Source organism: Misgurnus anguillicaudatus, chromosome 24 (genome assembly GCF_027580225.2).
Source record: "Misgurnus anguillicaudatus chromosome 24, ASM2758022v2, whole genome shotgun sequence".
NCBI lineage: Eukaryota > Metazoa > Chordata > Actinopteri > Cypriniformes > Cobitidae > Misgurnus > Misgurnus anguillicaudatus.
In genome coordinates this window covers 16,292,406-16,309,687 of record NC_073360.2, presented here as the reverse complement: position 1 = coordinate 16,309,687, position 17,282 = coordinate 16,292,406, and the positions used below count along the sequence as shown (strand labels likewise).

The 17,282-nt window shown below is 36.4% G+C and overlaps 1 protein-coding gene across 2 annotated transcripts in view; it reads left to right on the top strand.

Annotated features, from left to right (window-relative positions):
* The window catches only part of cul5a (cullin 5a), a 38,740-nt gene extending 22,271 nt beyond the window's left edge, over nucleotides 1–16,469 (top strand). The window contains exons 9-20 of one of the 2 annotated variants that reach the window (XM_073863286.1): nucleotides 2,760–2,890; nucleotides 3,069–3,176; nucleotides 5,691–5,755; nucleotides 6,099–6,182; nucleotides 6,288–6,420; nucleotides 6,527–6,658; nucleotides 6,750–6,880; nucleotides 7,902–8,070; nucleotides 8,835–8,996; nucleotides 12,201–12,319; nucleotides 12,398–12,521; nucleotides 12,610–16,469. In XM_073863286.1, the coding sequence (XP_073719387.1) occupies nucleotides 2,760–2,890; nucleotides 3,069–3,176; nucleotides 5,691–5,755; nucleotides 6,099–6,182; nucleotides 6,288–6,420; nucleotides 6,527–6,658; nucleotides 6,750–6,880; nucleotides 7,902–8,070; nucleotides 8,835–8,996; nucleotides 12,201–12,319; nucleotides 12,398–12,521; nucleotides 12,610–12,804 (1,553 nt within the window). In that variant the 3' untranslated portion in view covers nucleotides 12,805–16,469. The remainder of the gene's footprint in view (nucleotides 1–2,759; nucleotides 2,891–3,068; nucleotides 3,177–5,690; nucleotides 5,756–6,098; nucleotides 6,183–6,287; nucleotides 6,421–6,526; nucleotides 6,659–6,749; nucleotides 6,881–7,901; nucleotides 8,071–8,834; nucleotides 8,997–12,200; nucleotides 12,320–12,397; nucleotides 12,522–12,609) is intronic. The other variant, XM_073863287.1, reaches the window with a different exon arrangement.
* The last annotated feature ends 813 nt before the right edge of the window (nucleotides 16,470–17,282 follow it).

The following is a 17,282-nucleotide window of genomic DNA, read 5'->3' as shown; positions in this document are numbered from 1 at the left end:
TATTTTTATGATTTTTTTATTATTAAAGATTAAAAGAAGAAACATTATAGATTATTTTTTATAGCTTTCTTTGCTCATATTTACCAAGGGTGCCCAAACTTTCGAGCCTCACTGTATAATATAATAGTGGATTTAACATCAAAAATTTTAAGTCTAATGTTAACTTTAATTTCCAATTTTTTTGTATCCTTCTTACTTTAAATACTTTGGTGAGTTAATAAGAATAATGGTAACACTTTAGTGCAGTTTCCAATTCTCACTATTAACTGGTTGGTTATTAGCATTAATATTACTATATATATTAATACTACTATAATATTATTATAGATATTGGCTGTTTATTAGTACTTAAAAAATACATATTATTGCCTATTTTGCAAAACCTTATACTACATCCTTAATCCATAAATATTAATTATATTTATGTCCAGTGAGTATTAGAGAAAATAATTTATTTCGTAATGTAATTGATACTTCACTTTCAATTGTTTTACTTCTATATAACATTATATTTGTATGATTTTTTTTATTATTAAAGATTAAAAGAAGAAACATTATAGATAATTTTTTTATAGCTTTCTTTGCTCATGTTTACCAAGGGTGGTAAATTTGAGCTGCTTTATTTGAGCCGCTTCTATCTTTGTATCATTTACTACATTGAATTTAGAAAGTAATAAGTAATTAAATACTTTTTGGAAAGAGTAATTTGTACAGTAATCTTAATCTAATTAAAGGATAATTCCGGTATTTAACACTTTGAGTCTCATTTCTGGTTTGTTTTGGATGAACTACAGTGATGGACACAGAAATGTTGACAATGGGTCGTGTCTTGAGGTTGTGGCTCGCTTGGAGGCGTCTCTTGACTGCTTCGGAGTGGAGGTCGGTGGTCATGCACAAACATGTCATTGAAACAACACTTAACGTTCATTTTCAAAACTGTGCTACTCACCGAGTGGTTCGTGGTGTTCGTTGATGATTAAAAACAAGTTGTGTGGCGAAATACAGTTTCTGTCGTGTTTTATTTGGCATTTTGTAAAATTCCATTGACTTCTCTGGAAGACTCAATGCTCGCTGATATATCACTCCGCCGCCGGAAACAGAAAAGGGACTGTTTACATGTGGTTGTTGTTTTTTCGCTCGGTTTCTCTCAGAATAAATTTTTTCCATATTTGTAGGGCTGGACCAGAATATTCGAATAATCGTTCCGTATTTCAGTTTTGGGATTCGAATATATATAAATATTTTACAGCGTTAATGCAGAGCTTTTGCCAAGCAGGAAGTGCGCTTCACGCTCCCGCTCTATAGGTGGCGCAGAGAGACCAACATCCATAGCCAACAGCCACCAAACGCACACCAGTGGAAGAGATCGCCTCAAACGGAAAACGCGCTTCCTGCTTTGACATTCACGCTAATAATGTTGTAAATAACATTCAGTTTCTTGCAAAAACTGATTGATTTGCTTCACAAGACGTCAATATGTCACACGGAGTTATGGGGGATTATTGTTGTATTGGATATATATGCTTTAGCTCTTAAAGTGTGCGGATCGGTTGACTTGCATGACGGAGCACCGGGGTTTCTGCAAAATATCATCTTTATTGTTCTGCCGATGAAAAAAAAAACATATTGGATGGTGTAAGTGTTATAAATAAACTTGATTTTGAAAGTATGCTACCGTTTTATTACAGTTTGTTGGACTACGTTCATTCATGCTTCAGACTCAAATATAGAGCGGAAGTATATACGCGGTTGTGAGGTATCTGAAAAAATAGTTCCACTATAGCAAATAACACGGATTGAAATCATACATTGCGCCAATATATTTGTTTTTAATCATCAACGAACACCATGAACCACTCGGTGAGTAGTACAGTTTTGAAAATGAACGTTAAGTGTTGTTTTAATGACATTTTGTGCATGGCCATTGACTTCCATTCTGAAGCAGTCAAGAGATGCTTCTAAATGAGTCGAAAAGTCAAGACACGACCTATTGTCAAAATTTCTGTGTCCATCACTGTTGTTCATCCAAAACAAACCAGATATGAGACTCAAAGTGTTAAATACCGGAATTATCCTTTAAATGATTAAAGATAAGTAACTAGTGATTAATAACATTTTTTGAGTAACACTGATCTCTAGTGTCCACTAACATTGGCCATGGCTTATCAATGCTAATGAAAATTGAATGTGGTTTGTCAAAGTGACCCGCTAAAAGGCCGCCACACACTAAAAGAGTATCGGACCGAATTTTGGCAGATTTTTCCCCTTAGACAATGCTTCGTAAAGTCCCGATTCGTACGCATCCTATACATTGTCACATTGGACAAAACATCACCCAATCAGAAAGCGAGCTGATGAAAGACGAAACCATAACAACCGTAGTCATAGAGCAGCAGGCACAGTCCAAAGTGAGATCGACATCAGAGATGTAAAAAGTACACCATATTAATGCCATTTCTTTATGCCCGTCGTCCGCCATGTTTGCTATGTGAAATCACGTTTGACTGCGAGAGACCTGCTCACAGTCGAGACTCGTGTTGTTTGTGAAGGGAATCTGAGGGTGTGTGGTGTGCTGTTATCATGACCACATAGCAGCAGTTTGCACACTACAGGAACAAAATTGTCAAATCATAGATTTTTTAGTCGTCATGTTTGTGGTCTCTCACATTTTCAGAACTTTTTTGATAAGTTTAACATAATGATATCAACATTATCTCTACATAATACTTTTTGGCACTGTGTGACCACCTGCTCCACAGAGCTGCACCTCATGTTCTCATTGATGGATAAAGTTCCCAACGGGATCGAGCCCATGCTGAAAGATCTAGAGGAGCACATCATCAGTGCAGGCCTGGCAGACATGGTGGCTGCTGCTGAGACCATCACAACTGTGAGCATTACACTTACAAAAAAATCACTTAGAAATAATCTTCACCAAGTAACCAATTATATCCTGAATCATCACTGCTTGAGGCTATATCTTCGCTTTAGCAGCATAGATCTTGAACCACAAGGCCACCAGTTTGCCCAACTGGTGTTAAAGTTGTTGTTTATGTGCTTCTCCGCAGGACTCAGAGAAGTATGTGGAGCAGCTTCTGACGCTGTTCAATCGCTTTAGTAGATTAGTGAAGGAGGCATTCCAGGATGATCCGCGATTCCTGACGGCCAGAGACAAAGTAAGCGTGCTGTCAGTCTACATTCATTTGTGTATAGTTGGTCTTGTTAAGCAAAGCTGAATGAGTAGATCACACCCCAGATGGTTGACAAAGATCTGATGACACATGAGTAAAAGAGAATGTTGTATTATAAACTCTCTTGATTTCACTGAGTCAATTAAATTGAGGCATTTTACCTTTGAATGAATGAAACATCGTTTAAGTTTTTCTTGCACACCTATTTTCAGTAAGGAGGTTCAAACAACTCTGAGTTAAAACTTGAAATTGATTTACACTGAAATGGGAAACTCTGAGTTTTTGGTTTATCTGAGTTGAGCACACATACAACCACTATGAAAAGCCACAATCAATAATTTTAGTTACTTATACGGTCTCTGCACCTAAATATATCAAATTGGCTTTAATTTCAAGTAATTCAAGTAATTTCAATTTACTATTTAAAATTTTGAGTTGAAATTTTAGTGCACTAAATAAAATGGTATGTTAAAATGACTTCCACTGCCAATTTGATAAAACTTAAAGGAATATTCCATTTTCTTAAAAGAAAAATCCAGATAATTTACTCACCACCATGTCATCCAAAATGTTGATGTCTTTCTTTGTTCAGTCGAGAAGAAATTATGTTTTTTGAGGAAAACATTGCAGGATTATTCTCATTTTAATGGACTTTAATGGACCCCAACACTTAACAGTTTTAATGCAGTTTAATGGAGCCCAACAATTAACACTTAACTCAACACATAACAGTTTTTTTCAACGGAGTTTCAAAGGACTATAAACGATCTCAAGCGAGATATAAGGGTCTTATCTAGCGAAACAATTGTCATTTTTGACAATAAAAATAACAAATATGCATTTTTAAACCACAACTTTTCGTCTAGGTCCGGTCCAGCGCGACCTAACGTAAATGCGTAGTGACGTAGGGAGGTCACGTGTTACATATATAAAACGCACATTTGCGGACCATTGTAAACAATAAACTGACACAAAGACATTAATTAGTATCAGTTGACATACAACAACGTCTGAACGCTCCTCTTTCTCCACACTTGTAAACACTGGGGCGGAGTTTCGCGTTCGTCCTCTGTGACCTCTTGATGTGATGACGTATTGCGTGAGGTCGCGGTGGCGCATCACGACCGGATCTAGACGAGAAGTTGTGCTTTAAAAGTGTATATTTGTTATTTTTATTGTCAAAAATGACAATCGTTTTGCTGGATGGGACCCTTGTGCCTCGTTTGGGATCGTTTGTGGTCATTTGAAACTCCGTTGAAAAAAAAACTGTTGGGTGTTGAGTATTAATTGTTGGTGTCTATTGGGGTCCATTAAAGTTGGAGAAGTCCTGCAATGTTTTCCTCAAAAAAAACATAATTTCTTCTCGACTGAACAAAGAAAGACATCAACATTTTGGATGACATGGTGGTGAGTAAATTATCTGGATTTTTCTTTTAAGAAAATTGACTATTCCTTTAACTCTTTCCCCGCCATTGATGAATTATCTCGTCAATTTACGAGTGTTCCTGACAGTGATGCGCGTGTCAATGTATAAACAGCCCGCACCCGACCGACGTTTTCAACTAACCCGCCCGCAACTCGGGCCGCAAAATAAAATTTATATATATTGTACCTGACCTGCTTCCTTGCCCGCATTTTTTAAAAGTATTAATTATTTAAAATAGTTAATTGGCATCTTTATTGCAAATGACTCTACTGACCGAGACCCGAATGTCATGAAAATTATTTTTGGATGACTCGTAACCCACTCGTTTTGGATCAACACGCACATCACTGGTTCCTGATGAATTTTTATGGTAATCTGCAATACCGCGATTATCCATTAGATGGCACACTTACCCAATTTATGAAAAACCTGAAGCCAAAACGTTATTTACTAATTTTAAACTCTGTGTATGTTTTGATAATTGTTCTAAAAATTATCTCTAACAAAATTCCTTGACAAAAAAAGCAAATATTTCAGCTTTTTAAGAGTTTATAAGCAGAGAAAAACATATAGATAGGATGAAACGTTTTTTCCCGTTTTGCTTGTTTGTTTCAAAGCAGTGGTTTTGTTCTTTCATTTGATATATTCTATGTTTAAATATTTTTAGAAGAAAATTTTCCTGGAAGGCATTTTGTGAAAAGCACAAAAAGCTGGCGGGCAACTTTTCAAAAAATGGCTGGCAGGGATAAGTTAAAGACAGCTTAAACATTTTGCAGTGTACGTAGTAAAATGTGCACAATGAATGAATGTACCGAATGAACCAACAAGATATTTAAACACAACTACTGCTAAAACTCAGTGTGTACAGAATAAAACCTGCTCCCGACCAGGTTAGGTTCACAGAGTAAGTTGTCTTGGAAACAGTATAAGTTACCTCTCCTTCTGAAACGAAAAACTGATTGCATCCCTCATTTCAGGGTTAACATACTCAGAGTTTTCACTAAACCTCCTTTCTGAAACAGGACACTGTTGTTGTTTAACACAGAAACATAACTTTCTTTCATTACTTTTAGGCATACAAAGCAGTTGTGAATGATGCAACAATATTTAAGTTGGAGCTGCCATTGAAGCAGAAAGGGTGAGTGATGATTTCTTTCTTGGCTTTTGTTTAAGGTCCATTTTTTTAGTGTGATGCACTATACATTTTTATTTTTTTCTCTGATGGAGTTTGCTGTGGTTCTGAAATGTTTTTCTGGAGATGATTTTTAAAGGAATAGAAAAATCTTTTGTAGAGCACCAAATTATTGTCACTAATGTCTCTAAAGTTTATAACAACAATAGCAAAAACATAAAATATCTTACATACTTATAAACATGCAGCGTTTGTAACAAACTCCATATAGGACAAAAGAGCACTTTAAAAAATGATCCTAAAAGCATGATTTGTGCACTATATTCTAATATTTCAACTAAAATGTAAGGTATGGACCGAAAGTCTTACTGAATGGAAAAGAGCACCTGGACATTCTGCTACAAGCAGCTTCTACTGTTCTCCCTCAAATAAAGTAAAGCTATACACTATTACACAAGGGTTAGGAAGTGGTAACATGATTTTCATTTTTAGCAGAATTATTTATTATTTTAATGCCTTTGAATATGTTTGCATGCAGGGTGGGCCTTAAAACACAGCCAGAGTCAAAGTGTCCCGAGCTGCTAGCCAACTATTGTGACATGCTGCTAAGAAAGACGCCACTGAGCAAAAAACTGACCTCGGAGGAGATCGAGCTCAAGCTGAAAGAAGTGGTGAGGGGCTTTTGTTTTACTGTTCCTCAAATGTCTGATGAATAAAAATGCATTTTAATCTATGTCCTAAAACACATTTGTGTCAATGATTTTGTTTTTCTTGTAGTTGCTCGTGCTAAAATATGTCCAGAATAAGGATGTGTTCATGAGGTACCACAAAGCCCATTTGACGAGGCGTCTGATCCTGGACATCTCAGCAGACAGTGAGATTGAAGAGAATATGGTTGAGTGGCTCAGGGTAAGATATGATAAAATGACTGCACCTCTATCTGGTTCGTATAAAATTTTTATTTTAAATACTATGTCTACTTTAACCCGTCTTGCTTCAGGAAGTCGGTATGCCTGCAGACTATGTAAACAAGCTCGCCAGGATGTTTCAGGACATCAAAGTGTCAGAAGATCTCAACCAGGTCTTCAAAGAGATGCACAAACACAACAAGCTGGCTTTACCAGCTGACTCACAAGCACAGTTCGGTCTGTCTGTATACCAAACCAAAAAATGAAGTTTTAATAATGAAAATATTTAAAGGAATATTCCATTTTCTTTAAGGAAAAATCCAGATGGTTTGCTCACCGCCATGTCATCCAGGGTGTTGATGTCTTTCTTTGTTCAGTCGAGAAGAAATTATGTCTTTTGAGGAAAACATTCCAGGATTTTTCTCGTTTTAATGGACTTTAATAGAGCCCAACATTTAATACTTAACTCAACACTTAACAGTTTTTTTCAACAGAGTTTCAAAGGACTATAAACAATCCCAAACAAAGCATAAGGGTCTTCTCTAGCGAAATGATTGTCATTTTTGACAAGAAAAATAGAAAATATGTACTTTTAAACCACTATTTTTCGTCTAGGTCCGGTCCAGCGCGACCCAACGTAAATGCGTAGTGACGTAGGGAGGTCATGTGTTACATATATAAAACGCACATTTGCGGACCATTGTAAACAATAAACTGACACAAAGACATTAATTAGTATCAGTTGACATACAACAACGTAAGAACGGTCCTTTTTCAGCACACTTGTAAACACGGGGGCGGAGTTTCACGTTCGTCCTCTGTGACGTCATGACGTATTGCGTGGGGTCAGCTGGCGCATCACGACCGGATCTACATGACGAGAAGTTGTGGTTTAAAAGTGTATATTTGTTATTTTTATTGTCAAAAATGACAATCGTTTCGCTAGACAAGACCCTTATGCCTCGTTTGGGATCGTTTATAGTCCTTTGAAACTCCGTTGAAAAAAACTGTTAAGTGTTGAGTTAAGTATTAAATGTTGGGCTCTATTGAAGTCCATTAAAATGAGAAAAATCCTGCAATGTTTTCCTCAAAAAACATAATTTCTTCTCGACTGAACAAAGAAAGACATCAACATTTTGGATGACATGGTGGTGAGTAAATTATCTGGATTTTTCTTTTAAGAAAATGGACTAATCGTTTAAGTGTAGAGTTAATTTGATGCTTTTTTGTGTGCCAGCTGACTCTGTGAACATAAAGATTTTGAACGCTGGAGCGTGGTCACGCAGCTCAGAGAAAGTCTTCGTATCTCTGCCCACTGAACTGGAAGATCTCATCCCTGAGGTGGAAGACTTCTACAAGAAGAACCACAGCGGCCGCAAACTCCACTGGCACCATCTGATGTCCAATGGCATTGTATGGTTGTTTAAAATCTTTTTATATACAATGTTGTGCAAAATCCACCACCTGCTTTCTTTATTAAAAGACAAACAGAAAATACAGAAAATGTAAAACAACCAAACAGTTTTCAAAACAAAATGGCTACCTCTGACAAAACTCAGTTACTGCGTCCCAAACCACCTACCTTCATACTATATAGTAGGCGAGTAATATGTCCAAATTCAAAGTATTCAAAAAACAGTAAAAAATTCCCATATGATCTACTACTTCCCGCAAGATCCTGAAGTGTTCATTCGATGGACCCTTTAGTATCCTGTAAGCCCCCAGGAGTGGAGTTATCCAACGAAGAAGTAGAGGCGTTGTTTTAATTCCGAAAATTTTCGAAAGCAGTATTTTGGCTCTATTCAAATACAAATTCATACAGTATACTTCATCTAATTCAGTACATACTCTCACAGTATGCGATTTTGGACGCAGGGAATATTTTAGTGTGACCTCTTTTGGCACTAAGCACATCTTCAGTCATTAGATTAACATTAGGATTTCATTTCATTTAGGTTTAAGAGATCATACTCAAACTAACTACTTAAAACTTTGGTTTATAATTTTATTAAGTTTTTTATTACAGCAGTGCATACGTTTCCTGTGTTTACTGGTTTGTATAGATGATAATTAAATATGGTCACAGTACCATTGCAAGGACAACTAATCTAATGTTACCGTTTATTTTGTTTAGTTATTTGCAAACCCTTAATCCGTTTTTCTGTCTTCTCTGGTAGATCACTTTCAAGAATGAAGTAGGGCAGTATGATCTGGAGGTCACAACCTTTCAGTTGGCGGTACTTTTTGCCTGGAACCAAAGACCCCGGGAGAAGATCAGCTTTGAGAATCTGAAACTTGCCACGGAGCTGCCTGATGCTGAACTGAGACGAACCCTCTGGGTAAGATCACAACCAGAGGTCAAAAACCAATGCAGGTTTTTGTTGCATTTTGTTTTGGCCACATACATTAATGTGCAAGTGTTTGGCACAGTAGAGCAGTGAGGGGGTCGTGAGATGGTCCCAGTTTTATTATATTTTATAAAATACATAAATGTATCATTCATTTTGTGTAATTAAACCTAAAAAAAAAGGCTACTAACCAACAGCATTGTTTTGTCTACAACCCGAATTCCAGAAAAGTTGGGACGTTTTTTAAACTTTAATAAAATGATAACTAAAAGACTTTCGAATCACATGAGCCAATATTTAATTCACAATAGAACATAGAAAACATAGCAAATGTTTAAACTGAGAAATTTTACAATTGTATGCACAAAATGAGCTAATTTGAAATTTGATTTCTGCTACAGGTCTCAAAATAGTTGAGACAGGGCATGTTTATCATGGTGTAGCATCTCCTTTTCTTTTCAAAACAGCTTGAAGACGTCTGGGCATTGAGGCTATGAGTTGCTGGAGTTTTGGTGTTGGAATTTGGTCCCATTCTTGCCTTATATAGATTTCCAGCTGCTGAAGAGTTTGTGGTCGTCTTTGGCGCCAAATGTTCTCTATAGGTGAAAGCAGGCAGGCCAGTTCAGCACCCGGACCGTTCTACGGCGAAGCCATGCTGTTGTAATAGCTGCAGTATGTGGTTTTACATTGTCCTGCTGAAATATACTGTACAAGGCCTTCCCTGAAATAGACGTCTAAAACCTTTATATACCTTTCAGCATTCACACAGCCTTCCAAAACATGCAAGCTGCCCATACTGTATGCACTTATGCACCCCCATACCATCAGCGATGCTGGCTTTTGAACTGAACGCTGATGACATGCTGGAAGGTCTCCCTTCTCTTAAGCCCGGAGGACACGGCGTTCGTGATTTCCAACGAGAATGTCAAATTTGGACTTGTCTGACCGTAGAACACTATTCCACTTTGAAATAGTCAATTTTAAATGAGCCTTGGCTCACAGGACATGACGGCGCTTCTGGACCATGTTCACATATGGCTTCCTTTTTGCATGATAGAGCTTTAGTTGGCATCTGCTGATGGCACGGCGGATTGTGTTTATCGACAGTGGTTCCTGGGCCCATTTAGTAATGTCATTGATACAATCATGCCGATGAGTGATGCAGTGTCGTCTGAGGGCCCGAAGATCACGGGCATCCAATAAATGTCTCCGGCCTTGTCCCTTACGCACAGAGATTTCTCCAGTTTCTCTGAATCTTTTGATGATGTTATGCACTGTAGATGATGAGATTTGCAAAGCCTTTGCAATTTGACGTTGAGGAACATTGTTTTTAAAGTATTCCACAATCTTTTTACGCAGTCTTTCGTAAGAGCCTCTGCCCATCTTTACTTCTGAGAGACTCTGCTTCTCTAAGACATACCTTTTATAGCTAATCATGTTACAGACTTAATATCAATTAACTTGATGTTCTCCCAGCTGAATCTTTTCAAAACTGCTTGCTTTTTTAGCCATTTGTTGCCCCCGTGCCAACTTTTTTGAGACCTGTAGCAGGCATTAAATTTGAAATGAGCTAATTAAGTGGATAAAAGTGTCAAATTTCTCAGTTTAAACATTTGCTATGTTATCTATGTTCTATTGTGAATAAAATATTGGCTCATGTGATTTGAAATTCCTTTAGTTTTCATTTTATTCTAATTTAAAAAACGTCCCAACTTTTCCTGAATTCGGGTTGTAATTAAAATGTTAGGTTTTAAAACAATTTTTTTTATACATTTTCTTTAGGGCTGGGTATTGTTAGGAATTTCACAATTCGATTCAATTTCGATTCTTGATGCTTCGATTCGATTCAATTTGATATTGATTTACTTGCTTCGATATCGATTCAATAATAAGTAAATACACAAGCAATTAAGTACCTGAGTATATTTTTCAATAATGTGTGTAGTATTACTAATGTTTGATCACGTTGATGGTGAAGGCTTGAAAGAAGTGCTGCTGTTTGCCATCTTTGATCTTTCTGTTTTGATAAAGCACGTCTTGTACAACGTTGAACGCTCTCACTAGAGTGTTGCCCACAGCGCCGCCATTGGCCGGGGGGGCTAAATCGATTCATAGGATTTGATGAATTGATATTGAATTGAGTAACAAATAATTGCAATGCATTGATGAATCGATATTTTTACCCAGCCCTAATTTTTTCTTTGGGGGGCAGTGAAGGAATGCACTGTACACAAGGGGGGTCGCAGACTGAAAAAGTTTGAGAACCACTGCAATAGAGACTTTACCAAAAATAATATTGGGTCTTATTCACTAACAACCCTGTACGGTTTTCGTGTTTATACACACATTTTTTAAAAATCATGCACCCCGCCTTTAATATATAATATACTGTATATAATAATAGCACAGATTAGTTTTTCTCAACCACAGGGGGGCCTCAACAAATTTTCAAAGGGGTCTCAAGATGACTTAAAATGATTCAAAATAAGACTAAACAAGAATTAAAATAAGCTAAGACGAACAAATATGTTAATCTTTCTTATTGTTTGGTTATTTTTGTAACAAATATACATCTGCCTAGTCTCCAGTATATTTTACTTGGTAGAAATTGTGAGTTCGGGGGCTTAACTTGTTGTGGGTAATGGGGGGCCTTGAAGTTATAAAGGTTAAGATAGATAATGTATAATATAGAAAATATTATAATATAAAATACAGTACTGTGCAACAGTCTTAGGCCACCATGCCATCATTAGATTTGTTGGTAGAATTGTATAGTAATCATATATAATAATGTCTCTCTCTTTATTAGAATACAACCAGAACACAACAGTATTTGATTATAATGTACTTGATTATTGCATACTTGTGGTCTTAGTTTTTCTTGAATTATTTTTGTACATTTTAAAAGAAATGTTGTAGTTTTTGTTGAAATTTTTGCTTGCACATGCTTGGTGAATGAGACCCATTGTTTTTATTCTTTGTTGTAGTGCGTCAGTAGGACATATATGTAGAGATATCCAAACATTCATTGCCATAAACTGTAAAAATCAAGTGAGTGGTCCTAGTGGCCCGACTAGGGTCTGATCTAATCATCAGTCAGTCATTCTGGGAGTCATTCATACTACGTAATAAATCATAAAACCTGATTTATCTTCAAAATGCTTGTTTTAAAATGATGAATCTCTTTTTCCACAGTCTCTTGTTGCCTTCCCAAAGCTCAAACGCCAGGTGCTGACGTATGAACCTCAAGTGAGCTCTCCCAAAGACTTCACAGACAGTACATTGTTTTTCGTTAACCAGGAATTCTCTCTTATGTAAGTACCTATGTTGCTTTTCTAAAATGATAAACATTCACTATTTTTACAGAAATAATCATTTTCGTCCTTCCACAGAAAAAACTCAAAGGTTCAGAAGAGGGGAAAGATAAACCTGATTGGTCGATTGCAGCTGACGACCGAGCGAATGAGAGAAGAAGAGAACGAAGGCATCGTCCAGCTTAGAATATTAAGAACGCAGGTATGAAACTCAAAAAACTAGACAGCGCAACGATATCATTAATGCAGATTCTCTTGTCTTTATCCCACGACATTGTGATGTTTTTCAGGAGGCCATCATTCAGATCATGAAAATGCGTAAGAAGATCACAAACGCTCAGCTGCAAACCGAGCTGGTGGAGATCCTGAAGAACATGTTTCTTCCTCAGAAGAAGATGATCAAAGAACAGATCGAGTGGCTCATCGAGCACAAGTACATCAAGAGAGACGAGACGGACATTAACACCTTCATCTACATGGCGTAACGCCGAAACGACTCCGCAGATGATTCGCCGCCGTTTTGGGGATGACGTACTTTTCGCAGGACCAGCAGCAGCGGCGGAGGGATAGTGATGTCTTGAAGATACTGCTTGGGCTGCTGGTCTTCCAGCGTAGTGATGACACCAGAAAAGTTCATTTAAAAAATAAATAAATAAATCCCTGCCTTACCTTACAGTGAAGACACACGAGATGAGGATAGGAGATTTCAAAAAAATATGAATAAAGACAAAGGATTATATTTTTGCCATTGGTAGTCAGTATGCATGGTGGGCGGTTTGCCTTTATTTGTGCACATCTCCAGCAGCATGCCGCCAGTGGGAATGTCACATTCATCTGAGGACTTGTTTGTGTGTGCTGTGCTAGAGTGTTTTTCCCTCCTGAATCCTCCGTGTGGATCTCGTCACCCCGCCCGTCCTCGGCGCACAGCCTGGCTGAGAGCCGCCACGCCCGCTACTGCCGTCGCCTAGGGATCCACTAGGGAGCATGGCCTGGGATGTAGGACCAGCATTAGCACTTTTCACAATATCTGCCTAGTTTATCAGCATGGCTTTGTTTTAACATTATTTTCGGGTTGTTTTTCTTGTCTTTGGGTTTTATTTTGAATTTGTTGTTGTTTCATCAGAGTGATGAGTTTCAAACACAGGATACATTTCTGCACCTATCCTTAGGCTACAAGAAAGTCAAGCTTTATTAATGCCAGGATTTGTACTCTAAGACATCCTGGCATCCAATAAAAGCTTTCAGAAAATCATGGTCAGGGTCCGCCGGCTCACGCGGTGGTTTCGGATACGTTTCACAAGTGTTTGTTACGTAAGGAGTGTACACCTAGCCAGGAACGTTGTTAATATTTGTTTAATTTCACGCAAAGCCAGATGGAGACGGGCAGTGTGTTTTCTTTTTTGCTCCATAGATGCTGACTGATTTGTTCCAGGGCTGTTTTCTGGCTAAGGCCCTGTAATCAAGAGGGGGGCTCTTAAGTCCCCCAATGTACTGTCTTCTCATTGTAGGGCCCGAAGTCAAAACCCATCAAAAGTTTGTCACTGCCACTTAAGTTTATAGACAACTCTCACCCCATTATTGTTGAGTCTGCTCAACATTTAAAGCACAGGGGTATTGGCAAGCATTAGGTAAAGTGGGACAGGAGGACTAATTTAAGAGTAGATCGTTCTGCCTTCATTTGTGGCTCGCGGCCCTCGCTAATTACATTTTGCCAAAGCAAAACACAGGAGTGCTGATCTAAAAATGAAATAAAGTGGATAGTGTATTAATGCTTTCTCCTTAAACTGGTTTTGATGAATTCATGTGATCTCAAATTATTTAATTTTACAATCATTTAAAGGGATAGTTTACCCAAAAATGAAATTGTGTCATCAGTTACTCACCCTCATGTTCAAAACCTGTATCAATTTTGTCCAATGTTAGTAACCAAACATTGGGGCACCATTGACTTTCATAGTATTTTCTTACTATAGAAGTCAATGGTGCTCTTGATTCCTGCTTGATTTTAAAGATCTTCCTTTTTGTTCAGCAAAACAAAGAAATGTATACAGGTTTGCTGGTGAGTATCTGATGACATATTTTCATTTTTGGGTAAACTATTAAATGAATACTATTAAAGCCACCTTCAGTCGACAACCTTCTCAATATAACTTTTTTGACGTTATTCTATTACATGACTAGACGCAGTCACCACATTTGAAGAAAAACTTGTGCAACTATTTAATAAACATTGATATTTTGTTAAATTATATGAAATAAATGCAGTGTCCCACATACGTATCATGAATATTATTTTGTATGAGTACTAAAAGCTACAGTATTAGTTTATTACAGGTATGTTTAGGATATTGGCAGCCTCTGGTCAGTGAGTTTGATATACATTAATAATGGCATTATTGAATATAGGTGAACTGTGCTTAACTTAAAACTTTTCGTCTCACACTATATACAATCAGTCTTTTTTTAATGTGTAATAAAAAAATATCCAAACGAAATATGAGACACATACGTTTCTGAGGACAACATCACAACCTTCTAATAAAATATGTGCCACTGATGTTTAAATAAAGTGTCTGCAGAATTGCTGTCCATCTCCACTAATGCTTTTCTTGTCAGGCATTAAATTGAACTTCGTTTGATTTGACTGTAAATAGCAGAAAGATTCCCATTGATTGTAGTGTGAAGGCGTTGTTTATTCTACCCAGATGTACAACAGTATTTGAGAGCATTGTGTTATTTGATTGTCCACTTTATTTATTTAAGCTAAGCATGTTTGTGAGGGTAAAGAGAGAGAGAGGGAGTGTATGTGTGTGCGTTTGTGTGTGTGCGTGCGTATGTAGGCTGCTGCCATATTCTGTTACATTACAATTTTGAAATTTAAAATCATTGTTACTGTATGTTTTCCTGTATCAGTTTTTCTAGGTAATCACATTTTTAAGGACAAGCACTATCACATTTATCAATCACAAAGGACATTTCTTTGTGCTTGTGGTCTTCTGGGACTAAATTATTATTTTTATTTTTTTTGAATGATGTCAAATGCCGTGTAGTCCCAAAAATTGAAGTTTCAATTTATTTGAAGTGAAAGAGGATGGAATTAAATAAATTTTGTGTCTGAATTTGTCTGACCTTAATTGGAAATGTTATGTGAAATTATAAAATACTCTTATTTTTTTGTTCACATGTATTTTTTGATGCACATATGTTTCAGTAATTGGGGTCTGTGTTCACAATATTTAGTGATACAATGCAATAAGTGATTGGGAAAGACCATTTTTGATCTGTTGATGCAGCTTTCTCTAATAAATGTTCAATTCTGAATGCGTATTCATATGAACACATTATTAAGATTATTGTGTCCCACTAAAAGGGTGTCATTTCTATCTTGGGGTTAGTAATCTGTCCGTGATGTTTTTAAAATGCTTTTCGACCTAAAATTAATTGAGAGTCACATAAAATGAATTCTCTAATCTGTATAAATACTGTAGTAATAATGTGTCTTGTGATTTCCTAACACTGACTGTCCCACTTTATCACATGTGTTTTTTTTTCTGTGCCCCCTCTTCTGTCTTCCATCTTCGTATGAGTTTTCAAAACTTCTTCATCCAAACTTTCTATCAACACAACTGAACATTTGTGTATCTTAAAAACATCTCTTAATCGGTTTATTCAGAATCATTACTTTAGCCAGATATGTTATATTTGTAATCAGTATTTATATTCACAGAGTGACTCGAAAAATTCTCTGTGTTCATTTGTATGAGATTAAATATTAAACTGATCATTTCGTTTCAATGCGGTTCAATGGAAAACTGAACACACAAACTTGAGTGGCCTGTAATGTGACGCACAGCTTTTGTGACAAGCAAAATGATCTGTAATCCTGAGAGGGTGACTTACAATTGCCTGCTTTCAAGATTTCTTGCCTGGAGCCAACAGCTTCAAGAATATTTGAAATGTCTCTATGAAATGTCTGAGGTGTGCCACCGTCCGGGATCTACCGGTGGATAAAGGTTAAACAGATGCTGTTCATGGAGTTGAGTTGGAGTGAGCCATGTGTACTGCTATCTTATATGGTTTCATTGAGATTCTATTTGTTTGTTAAGTTGCATTATTTATTTACTGGCAAAATAAAAATGACTTAAAGGAGGCTGATTTTTGTGTTGCGTTGATTTTTTGTTGAAAATTAAATATTGATCTAAATCTTCTTCCTGCACAGCATTCTTATCAAATTTGTATCCTGACAAGACATAATGTGAGTTATAAATATATACATGCAATTATAGCTGCATTACTAGTACATCTTATACTACATACCATAATACATATAATAAAATAGAAATATCAGTCAGAAGAACTACAGACATTTGTACGTTTTAGGATTTTTAGTAATACTAATTACTAATCTTGAAATAATGATTTAGTGTGATAAAAGAGACAAATGGAATAAATTAGGTAAAAGTCAAATGTTAATATATAATATTAAACAAATTAAATTATGTAAATAGGAAAATAAATAAGTATTTAATGTTTGTAATATTATGAAGTATACATTTATAACGTTTATTAATGTTATATTAATTTATTTTTTCTCACATGCACATAACTATAATACATAATGTACATAACTATAGTACATAATGATTGTTCAATATAGCTTAGCATGTTAGTATTCATAATGTATGGGTTTAATTTACCGGGAATATGGTTGTATATAAGTTACAAACTCATAATACGGTAAACCAATCATTATACACAACGTTAAAATATAAAGTCTGATTGATAAGAGAAATAAAAGAAAAGAAATAAGGAGGATACAGGGAACCCCGCCCACGTTTGAACAGTGGTTGGAACCAATGAGCAGTAGGTAATTTGCATATGTCAGCACATCGCACTTTATTTAGGATTTCTCCAAAATCTACTACTCTTTCAAACAATATACCGTCGTATAATGTCAAATCAA